Genomic DNA, 15,521 nt, shown 5'->3' with positions numbered 1-15,521 from the left:
CGGTGAAAACTCCGACGAACTCGTTGATGAAACGCCCCCCAGATCATTGCTATAATCAAAGCGTCAAATTTGAAAGTGCTTTGTAACTAATGTCCACTCTGAACGAACTGATATTTAATCGGGGCAGCAAGAAGATACTTACTTTAAAGTTCATAGATAGGTTCGGGATATACAGCTGATATAGGTGTGTTATTTTGGGACACTCTAATGCGATTGAGAAGGCGATGCATTATAAAGTCGCTGATAGCCGTATCAGCGACAGCAAATAAAAGCGACTAAGCAATGACCATTAAAGAGCAATATCATGGCAAATTATCAAGTCAAATTGCATTCGCGGGGTAGGCCTATAGGCCTAGGTCTGCTGATCGAGTCTATGAAAGGCACCTTTTACTGCACTTTTCTCCCCTTAATTGTGGTCATGAGTCACAAATCAACAAAATAACTGATTAACCTAATTACTGTGGAACAGTGGCAGAAACAATTTCATTTTGATTTTGTCGGTGTTAACTGATTATTATAGGGTCTGTAAGCCTTATTGCCTTGCCCTGAAATACACTGGTTTCGTGGAAAGTAAATTCTGCGACGTGGTAACTCGTTTAATGGACATTCTGCTTCGATCTTGTTTTCTTTTTGGTGTTTTTTTTTTTTTTTTTTAGGCCTACGTGTGTGTGTTTGTGTTTTCTGACAAGCAATATCAAACAGATTCATAATTTTGATAAGATGCACTCCAGCGTCACCTCTGTGGTGATTAGCTGCACATTATACACCATAGTATATATAGGCCCCGCCCTACATCCAGATCCAGATCCAGATCCAGATCCAGGATCCAGATAGGCCTACATACGGCATACTAGTAATTATCACAGCTGTAACATGACGTCTGTACCCCTAAGCCTTTAATGTACAGTATACAGGAGGAACTGCCGCTGTAAACGTCCTACTGTACTACGTAGGGCCTACTATTCGATGAAAACAAAGTATACGTCTGGAATCTTCTTGTTCGTTCTTACAAACTTGTGAGTTATAAATAATTACATGACATCATAGGGTAGGATCCCCAGCTCTGTCACGTGATATAGTGTGACGCTTCGTCGCATGACGTCAGCACATTTCCAACAGTACACACAGCAAAAGTTATGTACATCTTACTATGTACGAGTACCTTGGTACATTATGCACACCTACATAAAGTGCGTGTGTACTGTATTTTGCCATTTTCCCAAACACAACTGCGTGGAGGAGTCGCGACTCGGTGACAGGACGTAACGCCACTTTGGGCTTCAATCGTGTTTTTGTTTTAAATTAGAAAGTATGGAGTTTCCTGAATTAGGACAACATTGCCATGAGTCAACATGCAAACAGTTAGGTAAGTTGAATTATTAAAATACGTTTGCTGTTTGACTTTTTGCTTGTGATAAAGAACGACTTCTTGCCCATCAACTATGTGAAATTGACACACTTTGCAATATGTGGGACTACATTGCACGGCTGATGTGTACTCATCCTGTAACTACCAAAGAACGGCTACATAGCTGTATCTTAGAAGTTAGATGAACAATAATATGAACTGCCGTGTAGTGTCAGTGACGCAGGTGTCAGGCAGATAAATATTTCTATAGGGGCATTTGAAGTTCTTGCAAAAAAGGTCTTTTAATTGTTCATTGCGCCGGGTTGCGGTGACTGGTGACAGACGACAGACAGCAACCAACTGCAAGAATCTTCATATCAGCTGCCTGAGCTGAACTGATGTCAGGAGGCAGACTTAACCAGTGCAGAAGAAGAAGAAGACTGGCAAAAACATGTCTTTAACCCAACGACAACGTCACCTTTATTACAGTTCCTGTACAAAAGGCATTGACTTGTTGTGGAACTGGAATCATATCTATTTTGGAGGCATAATAGTATGCAATATAAACATGATATATTCGTGGCATGAATTTTTTGCGAATTGAAACCGATAGCCTTTTTCGTGGCATGACATTTTTGCGAAGTGCCACTGGTGTTCAATGCATATAGTGTAAACAAGGACTTTCGATTGCAGTTTAATTTCGTGAATCTTGGCGCTCGCATTGTCAGCATCCTTTCTATTGTTTTTTTTTTTTTCTAAATCTTTTCATTTGAGTTGTTGTAATTATGTCACTGCATGCTCAAGTCCTACATTTCCTAGTATTAGAGTACCAGTAACTATGCATTTTAATACCATGATTACTGTATTATATTCAATCACTCCTGCAGACTTTCTACCCATGAAATGTGATGCCTGCTCAAATGTGTTTTGGTAAGCAAAGCTCCTCCTTTAAAATTCAGCTCTCTATCCCTCTCTCTCTCTCTCTCTCTCTCTCACTTTCATCAGCAATGTCTCTCCTAGGAAACCCAGAAAGACTAAAAAACAACAACAGAAGATTAAAGATATTAACTGTTTAGTGGTAAATCTCTTCAGAATTGTAAATAATGTTAATTGTACAATTTTTGCAAGCAAATGGAAAGAGTTGTATTTAAGGGGAAAGAAGAAATATACGTGTATTACTCTAGAGTCATATTCAAGTAGAGTCTATCTGACACTGATGATGATTTAATTAATGGTAAATACATATTTCAGTTGGTGATGTTCTTAGAAACTGAATACACCATAACTGATAGTCTGTTTCAAAATGTTGTCATCATGCCAAAATTTGATGAGCACTTAAATTGAATTGAGAAATTGAAGACACTTGGCAAATATTTCTGTTTTGCAATGTGTTGTTGATGGCTGCTTTTCACCCTGAACTTCAACAATTGAAGAAATTGTAGTAATGATGATTGTTTATTCTTGCTGTGTTGTTATTGTTTTGCAGTAAAGATCACATCACGTATGTGAAACACAACTGTGCTGCAGGCTTCCAAAAGGTAGGTCTCTTTCATGCTGAGGATCAATTATGTGAACTTGTATCTTAAAGGTGCATGGTCCAGGTGGTTTAGTCAAATGCGAATTCAGGCGCCCGGCGCAAGTTTCCTATAGAGACCTACGCTATCGACTCCTCTTTAGCGCTTTTATATGCTGTGGCCCACTTCCCCGAGTCCGAAGAAGTCCGATTCACTGTAGTCAGTGGTCCGATCACAGTTCGGCTCGTGATTTGGCTGAGGGGGATGACAGCTTCAGCAAACTTCTTTTGTGATGTCATGATAAGAAGCACATATGCATGCACCCTGGCATTACTACAGACTGTGCGATGCGCAGAGAAGACAACGAAGGCAACGTTACTTAGCAACACCTATGCACTTTACTCTTGATGACAGCTCAACTTCGGTAATCTTCATATCAATGTTAACGGTGATCAGCGGTATCATCAACAGCGCCCTCTACACTACCGGGACTATGCACCTTCAATAGAGGTTAATGTGATATCACATAAGTGGAAGTTGAATCAAGTTATATATATATATTTTTTTTTTGTATTTGTATTTTTGTATTATCTTGGACTAAATACTAATTTTCCGGTTAACTGTGCGCTTAGAAACATCTGTATTAAGTGCCTTATAAATGTATTGATTATTATTATTATTAAGTAAAGCATTTGTCATTGCACGCAGTGGATGCTGTATCTTACTTTTGTGGCTCATACCAATGTACAGAAGGCTGTTCTCTTTGATGTTAATAACTTACATGGCATGTTAGTTCTCAATGAGACATTTTCTTAGAGGACTGACATTGCTGTAATAACATTTTATGGCTAATCAGTGTTGAAGTGTGGTATACGATCATGTATCATACTGATGATGAACCCAAATATACTTGTGGATTTAGTGAATGCAGATCAGAATGACACGTTAGCAAAGTTTGAGGAAAATTGGACAATCTATTGGAAAGTTCAAAATGTGTGATGCAGCCATCATGAGAAGAGAAGAATGCTACAGTTTGTGATGGCTGACACAAAAATGTGAGAGTCACAGCGGCATAGGCATAAGACAATGAAAAAAAAAAAAGATAATGTATAAGTTCATCTGTCTACAAACTCAATGGCCCAAATCCACAGAGGAAGTGTAAACTTAGCTCATGGATTAAGCATATTTGTCTGCATAAATGTGCATGACAGATTGTGTCATGCCAATAGAGGTCCAATAATGAATGCATGCTGACATGAGCTTGTGAAAGGTATGCCTACAACATGTATTTCATGTTTGTTTTATTCCATAGATTTAGAGGAATGGATTTAAGGCCTAGATTTGACTACCCTTTTGAATTTAGACCCTCAATTATGTATTACTTCATAAAGTGCTCATCCAGTCATGTGCTGTGAAAGACTTGTTATCACATACAGTGTGTATTTGTAAAGTTGACTGCAGTCTTACAATTTCACGTTATTTTCACATTAAAAAGAAGTTAACATTAGAAGGAGAAATTCAAACTAGGCATCAGTAGAGATGTTTGCATTTTAGTGTGAATATGGTTCGATTTTGGTTTATTGTTTTGGTCATACAGTTGTATATTAAACCAACCCAACATTGAATTGCAGGATGTTCAAGTGCCAGTATGCCCCTTGTGCAACAAACCAGTGCCTATCAAAAGAGGGGAACCCCCAGATATAGGTGTGTCCGATCACATCGACAGAGAGTGCCAGTCAGATCCAGCTGTGAAGAAGAGGAAAGTGTACGCAAATCGGTGCAACAAGAAAGGATGCAAGCAGAAAGAGGTATATTGGTGGACACATGAATCAAAATCATTTGTGTTCCTGTGAATAAGTATGATTTTTTTTTAAATTGTTGTCCCATATGTTACGCTTCATTTTACATTTATGCAAATTAGGTCTTTTAAATTTGCAATAATTAGCATAATAACAAAAATCTTCATGGAATTACAAATTTCTTCTTTTTCTTCATGGAATTCAAAATTTCACCTTTTTTTACCTACACTTCCTCTTCTATTTCCTTCTTTTCTATCTAGTAATATAAATTTCAAATTGACATGAATTGTGAGTGATTTTAAGAGGAGAAAGTGCATATAATCTTGTGTGGAAAGACATGATGAAAGCTAGCTAGCATTACCAATAAATGAAGCCGGGAACATGATGCATTTCTGCCTGTACATTGTTGCATATAGTTGTATAAGGCTGTCAATTTCATGGCAGGGAAGGGCAGTGTCATGGCAAAACCCTTGTGTGGCTGCTTAGTGGATAAAGACTGAAGCATAGACACGACTTGCAATTATCTTTTTCTTGCCACTATCTATGAATCACTCATTCTTTTGCATTCTCACATCATGAGATCATGTAAGGCCTGTCTTTATCTCATCATACTGTAGTTTCAGGTTTTAATTAGCCCAATGTCAAGGTAACCTGCTCTTTGTGCAAAATAGCATGCTACTTGATCAGGAAAATTTTCCCCAAAATCTTAGTCTAGTTTGTGAAATAGCGTGCGAATTTGGGATGGTGCACCAGTTGGTTCCCATCTCCATCAGCCGGCAATTTTCTTGATCCCATAATGTGAACCGCGCTCTGAGCCTTCAGAACTCTACATAAAGTGATCTCTGGCCGAATGAGTTGAGTGATCACGAGCCCAGTAATGATGCAAAGTGCGCATGCATCACCTTCGTGCTAATTTCCCAAGTAGGCTGTTTTCGAGCTGAAGAATACGCACATTCCATTCGTAATATCGGGCTATTTTCCTAAACTGCAAAATGGCCCACTGGTTTGAACTTCAGTGTGATGAAGACATGCCTTTAGTTACGATACTGATGTCTGTCATTTAAAACTTTGTGCTCTCATTTGATTCTGTTTTGTTTTGTTTTGTCTTGTCTTGTTTGGTCCCAGCTTATTCCAATCGTGTGCTCCTCCTGCCAGCTGAACTTCTGCCTGAAGCACAGACACACTTCAGACCATGATTGCCAGGGATTCCAGGGCTCAGGGAAGAGTGTTTCCAAACAAGGGTATGGAAGTGTCTGCCTCACAGGTCATCTCACGTTATATACAATGCAGGAAAAGCTAAAAAGGGTCATCTGCGAAAGCCTTTCCCCACCCCCACCACTCCCCCCCCCCCCCCACACACACACACACACAGTGGACTGCTTCAATTAAATTTTGATGTAAAGGCCCGAAATTTATTGAAAGCTTGAGGCATCTTACTGCATCTCCTGTGTTTATGAGTCTTCTGAATGATAAGCAATGCTCTCAGAGTCTTCATTCTTTCAATAAGACTTCAACTTATTAGTCTCCAGCTGCTTACAAATGCCATCCTCAAGCAATTGTCTCGATAGCTGTAAGAGCTCAAGATCCATTAAGGACTGATGATGCCAGTTATAAATTGTTGCACATGTTGTTGCACATGTACTTTTGCATATCAATGTCTACCACATAGTTTCATTCCAATATCTATTGAATCAGCACCAACAATCCATTTTGCTGTACTAATCATACCCATCGGAATACTTAACATTATTGTAGCTGGCGGCTGCAAAACTCCTCACTCTCCTATGTTTTGCTTTTGCTTTGAAATTTTGTTTTGTTTTTGTTTTTGCTTTGGCCAGTCTGTTGTGCAACCAATAAATGTCATTTCCTCACTTTGTTTCAGTGTGAAGTTTACTTTTGATGTGATTTCAGGGCAGCTGCAATAAATAGGCAACAAGCCAGCAGTAGTCGTGGAGGAAGAGCAATGGGTAGTTCATCTTCTTCCAGGAACCACTCCAGACCTCAGCAGACATCAATGGCTACTTACGGCCGAGATCTAGACAGGTCAGTGTAACCAAACAGGGCGTGACAAAAATCATTCATACGTCGATGTATACTTTCCTGAATGCATCTGTGGGTAACAGCCCTATATTTCAGCAGGAAACTTTCAATGCAGTATACTTCTCAGACAGTGAAATTTAGTTACCCAGATAAGTGTTGCGGGTTTGTAGTAGCCTCATTAAAGCTTTTCCCATCCATTTTGGAATTTTGGAATTTCCCAAGATAGACATTGAACTCTGCACCCACAGTGCATGATTAACATCCCATCCTTGATGCTAACATACCCATATCGGAGGGGATGTTGACAGAGTGAAACAATTACTAAAGCAAGCCATATATGTACAGTATCTCCACTTCAAAAAAACAAAACAAAAACAAAACAAAACAAAACAAAACCCCAAACAGGTACTGCAGATACAGTTTTTACAATTCTCTATCATGGGATATCTCCTCACCTCATTCATACTACATCATGCATAAACCAGGAATTTAACAAATTGATATTTCATATTCACAACCACGGCTTGATCTCATGATGTTGTTGCTATCTTTATACCCCCGCCAAACGAAGTTTGAAGGGGGTATATAGGAATCAGCGGACGGTCGGTCGGGCGGTCGGGCGGTCGGTCCGTTGCAAATCTTGCGTCGCGAACTACTTCCTCAGTTTTCAACCGATTCCCATAAAACTTGGCACAGATGTGTGCCTTGGGTTGTAGATGTGCAAGACGTATTTTTTGACAGTACCCAAAATTACGTTGCCATGGTAACGGCATATTATGGGCAAAAATGGGTACAAATCTTGCGTCGCGAACTACTTCCTCAGTTTTCAACCGATTCCCATAAAACTTGGCACAGATGTGTGCCTTGGGTTGTAGATGTGCAAGACGTATTTTTTGACAGTACCCAAAAGTACGTTGCCATGGTAACGGCATATTATGGGCAAAAATGGGTACAAATCTTGCGTCGCGAACTCCTCCCACAGTTTTTGATCAATTTTTATGAAATTAGGTACAGATGTTCATCTGTATATGTTAATGTGCAAGACACATATTTCCGCAGTGGCAAAAAGTGCGTTGCCATGGTAACGGCATGTTATTGGTAAAATATAGGGCAAAATGCTTCATGGCAAAACTGCTTCATCAGTGTTCTTCCAATTCTCATGGAATTCATATTGAATGTTTGTCTTAGGATATAGGTCAGCATGACACATTTCTTGACAGTGACAAAAAGTATGTTGCCATGGTAACAGCTCACATATTATGAGCCAAAATGATGGAAAATTTTGTGTTGCAAACTACTTCCTCAGTTTTTGCCCAATTTCCATGAAACTTGGTACAGATGTGTGCCTTTGGTTGTAGATGTGCAAGACGCATTTTTCGACAGTACCCGAAAGTACGTTGCCATGGTAACGGCATATTAATGGCAGAAGATCAAGGAAAGATCTTGCGGATTTAACTACTTCCTCAGTTTTTTGACCAAAGCTTATCAAATATTGTTTTGACCAAAGCTTATGAAATGTGGTTTGGCGGGGGTATAACCAGTCGCTGTAGCGACATTTCTAGTTTTGTAGTGAAAGATACAGAGCTGATTGTTGAGGCATTTTTAATACCTTCCGATCTCTTTCCAAATTTTTAATGTAGACATGAACTCATTTGGAAAGAGATCGGAAGGTGTTTAAGTTTCTGATTCTATCACCTAAAAATGTTAAATACAGGGCAGAATACATTAGTGCCTTGATGGGAAGATGCTCTTGGCTTTTGAACTTGTGAAAAATGTCAAGGAGCTCGGAGATGTAGAGGTAATCAGTCAGAGCACTTCATTGCACTTGCATCTGCCTCAGAGCCCAAATACATTCATGGGGAGGGTGCCATGACATCATATCTACACATGGTGCCAAACTGAGTCACCCCCATGAGTGGTTTAGTTAATTTGCAAGAACCCTTGTGTCGGGCCTGTCTCTGACATGGGTCTAGATCCGATGGGAAATCACAAGATTTATACAAGAAAAGAAACTGAAATAAAACTTGCAGATGAATAAATGAAAAGAGGACAAAATAATGGAGTTGTAGAAATACAATTACTGTTATGCATAATAATAATGAAGTGGTATAATGACTCCTAAAAGAGTATACTGAAAAGCATATTTTGTAGGGTTAGAAGCGAGACTAATTCTCCCCCTTCATTTCTCTGTTAGAGTATGTTATTATGTTATTACTTAATCTTGATGTGATATCTTGCCCAGTCTAGTCTAGTCTATCTAGGCAAGATTTTGTGGAGATTAATTTTTCCAACTTTTCTCACTATCTTTTTGTCCGTCATTAATATTTCATGTTTATCTTACATGTAGAGAGAGGCGGGAAAGACTCACAGCAGGGAGGCAGCCAGCGGTGAACAACTCTTACTCCATGCAGGCAGGCATGGTGAGATCATGTTTTGTGAAGAATTGAGGAATGGTCATTCATTTCATCTTCTCAAAGAATAATCTTTATTAATGAGTCTGAACAAAGTTTCTTCTGTACTGACTGATACTATGACCCATTTAAAAAAATTATCTTCATATTTCAACATAAGTGCTATGTAATGCACGTGAGTGTGATATCTATAGAAAGCCAATGATTTGCCATTTTCTACCTTAACAAGAAAATTTGAAAATCACTATATTCAAAAACTTGCAGAAGCAATTTGCCACTTTTTCATCTTGTAAGCACTTCCCCTCATTACAAAAAAACAACAACAAACAAACAAACAAATATAGCGAACCAATACGTCCTAAACTTTGTTGAAATGGTGACCTGGGTCTTCAAATTGATGATGATGATTATGATAATACATGTAGTTGGTACTTATGTAGCACTTAGGTCCACCTTTTTGTACTCATGGTGCTTCAAGAAAGATACATGTACAAAACAGAAGAGTGCAGGGGAGAAAATAAACTAACAAGCAAGCCAAAAAAGGTACACAAATCTCCTGGACATGATAGATTACAGTTATGTAATCCTTAATGCATGAGGATCATGTAAGTTTTCAATTAAGATTTGAATGTTTCTGTTCACAAAGTTAACGTAATTGAATAGGTAGTTGGTTCCAGAGTTATGAGCCTATTACTGACAAAGCATATATCGGCCATTAATATTTCTTTGTTGGAGGAATGTAATCAATTTTACGGTGCTCATTGCTCACTGCTCATTAATAATTCATTTAACTGAGTACTTATGGTTATGATCAATTTTCTTGTATCAAAGTCGGAAGACGAGGCCATGGCCAGGGCCATCCAGATGTCTCTAGCCGAGGGCAACTCATCGTCTCAGGCCAGATCGTCCCAGCCAAAGAATCCAGCCACTCTCCAGCAGGAGGATGAGGACCTGGCCCTGGCCAGAGCACTGGCAGCCAGTGAAGAGGAGGAGAGGAATCGCAGGAGGCGACAGGTGAGGTCCTACTTCCCATTCACACCTCTTCATGATACATTCCTCGACAATCTTCTTCACCTTTCTTTTTCCCATGTCTCTCTCCGGGGTGAAATGTGGATGAAATGCATATTGTAAAACCTGAAACTTTCAGGGACTGAAACTTGTGTGAATTTGAACCAACTTTTTTTTCTTGGCATGAAACTTTTGCAAATTACAATTGTAGTGATGGGCATTCAGGGCCTTGTGCAGGCAAATCTTTTGTGCGCATTTCTACTTTCGTGAATCTTGGCTCCTAGCAAAATTCGCAAAAGTTTCTTTGCGCGCGGAAATTTCTGGGTTTACTGTCTGCATGCAAAATGCATAGGCCAGTTGCCGCTAGATTCTAGTCATAGGAAGATTAAAAGTCTGACTGTAACTATTTAAAGGGAATAGAGATAATAACATATTTGTATTGAAGTTACACTATTGAAGTTACACCATATGATTCTTTGAGCCTATTAGGTGTCCATTGACATTATGTGCCATCAGGTTGCCAATGAGAATGACAGAATTAAGAGAAGTTATGCATTACACTGAAAAATAAAAATCTGCCTTTTTTGTTATAAGTTTTCCTGCCCGTTTTGAATCATCATTTCATTCAGTTTTTAAAAACTGTGTTTTCAATTTCATTCTGGATAATCTCTTACACGCAGATGCACATTTCAATGTTGCCTTTTTGGTAATTCTGAAATATTGTAATACAATTTCATGCTTTAGTCACCTGCTTTTGTCAATTACAATTCAAATTTGTCGGTGAAAGTGCCACTCGTATCTGAGCACAAGACAGCAAAATCAGTTTCATCTATTTGGAAGAAAATCTGTAGTATTGAGATAAGGATCTAATTGCAAGCATTAGAATAGAAAGAAATTCAATTCCAGGTTGATGGGTGCAACATAGTTTTCACCAACCAAGTGACATTGTTCAGGTGTTTGCATGATGTGTAATATATCAATATGCAGAAGTCACTCTTGTTATTATTGTATGGCTACTGCTTGTTGATTGAAACATTGAACGTGAAAAAGAATATTAAAGAAATGAAAGAGGCAAACTGGTTTTAATAGGGGAAGCATTTCTTCTGTTTTTAAAGAATTGAAAGCACAGAATGTATCAATTCCATTCATATTCATCTTTCACACAATGTTGAATAACAGGCTCTCCTGTAGACTCCAACCATCTGATTTTTTTTTTTTTAAACATAAGACACAAAAGAAAGCAACCAGTTTGTGTAATATAGATCTTGTTTGTTTGTTTGTTGTTGTTTTTTTAAACAGAAGACATAAAAGAAAGCAACCTGTTTGTGGAATATAGATCTTGGTTTCATTTTGGATACTAAGTAGTTCCACTTCCGATATATTCGTCTTTTGTTGATGAGAGTGACTCATATACACAGGATGTATTCCATGCATGCTGAAATTGTTAATCTCATTTCCTCCTCGTCTCCGTTTTTCCTCTACGTCCCAGGTGGTGTATTAATGCTGTCATTGTTGTTCTGTTTGCAGCAGCAACAGTCGCAGAGCTCGTCCGGCGATTCAAAGTGTAGTGTCTCCTGATTGGTTGGCTGCCCTCTTATCGCCTCCCTCTAAGAATGGACCATTAATTCACCAGGGGGATGTGGAGACAAGAACTATTTATTGTAGCATAGCATGAATATATTATTGGAGTTTTATGCAGGATTTTTCATTTTTCTACGGCATGACATTATGTGAGATGCAGATAAAATTGCAACCTAAAAGGGTTTTCTACAAGACTCGTCCAGTTGTCAACTGATGGTAGGCTTGTGAATTCTTTCTTAATCACGAAGTGCAAGAATAAAATGTTATGAGATTAAATGTTTGAATTTTGAATTCCTTGTATTTATTTTGAGACAGTAAATGTCCTTTGATCAAAGAATGTCTGGCATGTGGGCATGTGGAATATATTATTATATATGTGTTTTGTTTTGTTTTTGTGGAAAGAAAACCGTTTTCTCATACCATGACAAGAATGTATACATGTATATCATTGAGTGACAAGTTTTAAGATTGAAGTGTTAATGGTAGCACAATTTGCTATCGACCTCTCCATAATCCAAGCTTAAAGGGACCAAAAATCCTTCAACGAACGTTCCTGGCAGTGGTTGCATCAAAGCAGTAAGCAGAGTGTCCATGGGGTACCCAGCCGTGATCAGTTATACGAATTTAAAAAATGATAAATGAGGGAAAAATAATTGCTGCTCAAGGTGAAGTGCTGCAGTTAGCACTCAGGTAAAGATTCACAAATGATAAATGAGGTAAAAATTATTGCTGCTCAAGGTAAAGTGCTGCAGTTAGCACTCAGGTAGAAATTCACAAATGATAAATGAGGTAAAAATGATTACTGTTCGAGGTTGAAGTGCATTTAGCACTCGGGTAGAGGAGAAATGCAAATCGATTCTTGGCAAAGCTTGAACCATCATCCTTAATGAGCAAGGCGCCATTAGTGTGGAGGGTAGCTCGCAGGTTAATGCCCATCCTTCCTGTGTATTCAACATTTTTAGCAGTCTTTAATGTGTGCATACTAGATGGAGACATGGGTGTCATGATGCATGTCACACAGGCAGTATGCTAATGGCCCAGCATTTTCCCAAAGTGTACACAAAATGTACCAGGAACGTGTACCCTACAGCCTTAGGAGGGAAATACCACTTCAATGATTGTTGTAAAATAGATGCTGCAGTTCGGAAATAAAGACCATTTGGAAGTCCCAACCTGAATGCCTTTGATGTGGCTCACCAACACCGACACTCTTAATACTTTCTTAACGCTTGTCCACTTATATGTTCATGTAGAATCTATGTGCTGTGATTTATTATCACTCCAAACAATTAACCAGTGTTAATGAGCAATGACAGCTGTCGTTGAAGACTCAGGATAGACTCTTTTTTATATTTGCTTCCATGGTGTTCTTCAGCTCCAGCAGGTTGAGTCTGTGTACATGCAGTACGTAGAACGATATCAAAGACTTCATACTGTAATGAGAATTGCAGTAGTTTGTATTGCCCTGTTTATGATATTTGCCCTTCTCTTATTAAACAGATTTGTGCTTGAAGATACCTGTTCAGATAAGATTTTTAAAGTAAAAAATTAAATAAAAATGACGTAGTATCCTCATAATGTATGTACAACTGTAATAGATTGTGTTTATTGATCTCCTGTTCATGATGTATTGTCACTGGGGTGACAAGACCTTGTATCTAAAATTTTGGGGAAAATCACTTTTTTTTTGATCGATCATCAGATAATCAGTTAAGTGATGTCCTGTCGAACCCTAGCTGTCTTACCCAAAAAATGCAGCCACCGAGGCATGTCAAAGGGAAGGCAAATCTGTTAATTACAGTGCTTTGCCATGTTTTTTTGTTCTCCGGAACATTTGACATTATCTTTAGAGATACATATACAAGGTTTTGTTGCCCAAGCAGCGGTATGATCTACAGGCATTGTTGGAAAATAGATGGTTATAAACGTGGCAAGGAGTAGTGTGGTGGTATATGGAAGGAAGGAGGCCTAGATTACATGTAAGAGTCCATAGCTCATCATTCCATGTTTCACCACTCGGTATTGTTTAGGCCTAATTTAGCATGTTATGATGCAGTTACCACACTTGTGTTACACTTATTGTTCTTTTTTTCTTTTTACATTTTATCATATTTGCCCTCATATGGAATAAGAGTAAGAATATTCAACCTGCTGCATGGAAAAAAAAGACAAGCAGGAGAAATATCAAGCAGTGGATATTTGTGACCCGCTACAACAAAAGGATCCGAAAGTCGGGGAGGACAATTTTCTGAAATGGCATGACATTATTCCCATACTCTTCTACTTTAATTTCATACAAAGCACAACTCATAAAAGTACTCTGTTTGCGGAAATATTGATGATTTTATCAGTGTACATCAAGTGGTTGAGGAAATTAGAGTTTTGAGAAAAACGCCTTCAAAGTTGTCCTTCTGACGCTCTCATGGTCAAGGGGAGGCTTGACAATAGAAGGCACTCTCCTAGCGACCTCTGCCATGTTCATTCAAGCCTAGCGCCAGTGGTCCATCCATGACCAATCGGTAATCAGGATGCCACGCACTGACCAATCAGATCACTCCCTCGTTGCTAGGGGCAGAGTCTGGCTGCGGCGCTAAATCCAAATCTTCGGACACATTTCTCTTACATTGAAAGTCGGAAAATCATGACCCAGAAAAACGCTGATTTCTTGCCTTTCCTTTGATCATTTAGCTTCGAAATTTTGGCAGATGATGAACAAAACATTAGACTACAAAATTATGCAAAAAAAAAAATCCGATTGTTTAGACCAATTTTGATGATGTGACTTCAAACTCGATTTTCTCGGCTTGGCCGTCAGCGACTTTAGGATCCTTTTGTTGTAGCGGGTCACATCTTTACAAAAGGCAAAATAGAAAAACAAAATGGTGGTGGTATGAGTGCCAAACCAACATACAAGAAATATCACGTAGGGTATGTACAGTCATACTGTACAGATATGCTGCAAAATGAGGATTATTACCTCCGCCAAGGGAGGAGGTTATGTTTTCGTTACTGTTGGTTTGTGTGTTCGTGTGTTTGTGTGTTTGTGTATTTGTGTATTTGTCCTTGTGCAAAATAACTCAAAAAGTGTATAGTAAACGGATTTGAATGAAACTTGCAGGAAAGGTTTAGAATGATACAAGTAACAGATGATTAAATTTTGGTAGTGATCCGAGAATTTTTTGGGAATTTATGAAGGATTTTTGATATTTTTACAGGTAGGGTCAATGAACTTGGGAGTTCAGGCTGCGCGTATTTGAGGTTTGCATGCATGCACTAAAGTGCGTGCTCTAGTTTCTGCATAGGGCGAGGGGCGTCGTGCAGCTGAGGGTTTATGACATAACAAAGGCTTCTATATTGGGAAATCAGGCGACTTTAGCACACACTGCTGTAAGTACGTATGGGTGGAAATCACTGATATCTCTATGTAATGGAAGAACAAGATCAGCGGTGGAAATGAGCTGCATGCCTGGCGGAGGGCTGCGCTCTTAGAGTGCTTATCTAGTTATTCCTGTTGGCAAATTTTTTGTGGAAGTGGCTGTGATAGCGTCGGATATTTCTGTAAATCAGCCAGATTGCCTGTATTTTTTGCCCTCATTTGAATGCCCACTTTGAGTTTCCCCAAAGTGCAATTCACCTACAATTGGCAGAAGATACAGTTATAAGTACCAGAATACAATGTACACATCAGTCAGATACTGAATCAGTTGCCTTCTCTGAAACCTGATCAGCACAGGGAATACATATTCAGACTTACTGATACAAATGTCAATGCCCAGGTACAGAGCGTAACGCATGGAGAAGCAATTGTGGAGTCTGAGTG

The 15,521-nt window shown here is 38.9% G+C and overlaps 1 protein-coding gene across 2 annotated transcripts; it reads left to right on the top strand.

Annotated features, from left to right (window-relative positions):
• Positions 1-1,235: 1,235 nt before the first annotated feature.
• LOC139736531 (AN1-type zinc finger protein 2B-like) lies at positions 1,236-12,538 on the top strand. 2 transcript variants are annotated; one of them, XM_071647283.1, is made up of 9 exons: positions 1,236-1,366; positions 2,236-2,278; positions 2,835-2,886; positions 4,494-4,670; positions 5,787-5,902; positions 6,573-6,704; positions 9,049-9,121; positions 9,944-10,126; positions 11,648-12,538. In XM_071647283.1, exons 1-9 carry the CDS (start codon positions 1,312-1,314, stop codon positions 11,696-11,698), a joined length of 882 nt encoding a protein of 293 aa, XP_071503384.1. In that variant the 5' UTR covers positions 1,236-1,311; the 3' UTR covers positions 11,699-12,538. The 2 variants fall into 2 exon arrangements, with proteins under 2 accessions (XP_071503384.1, XP_071503385.1); XM_071647284.1 differs by having other exon boundaries at positions 11,610-12,538.
• Positions 12,539-15,521: the final 2,983 nt, after the last annotated feature.

This window comes from Diadema antillarum, unplaced genomic scaffold (assembly GCF_040938485.1).
Source record: "Diadema antillarum isolate AM-2024a unplaced genomic scaffold, OU_Dant_1.0 seq00000651_RagTag, whole genome shotgun sequence".
NCBI lineage: Eukaryota > Metazoa > Echinodermata > Echinoidea > Diadematoida > Diadematidae > Diadema > Diadema antillarum.
The sequence above is the reverse complement of the archived record's forward strand: the minus strand, read 5'-3'. Positions and strand labels throughout refer to the sequence as shown.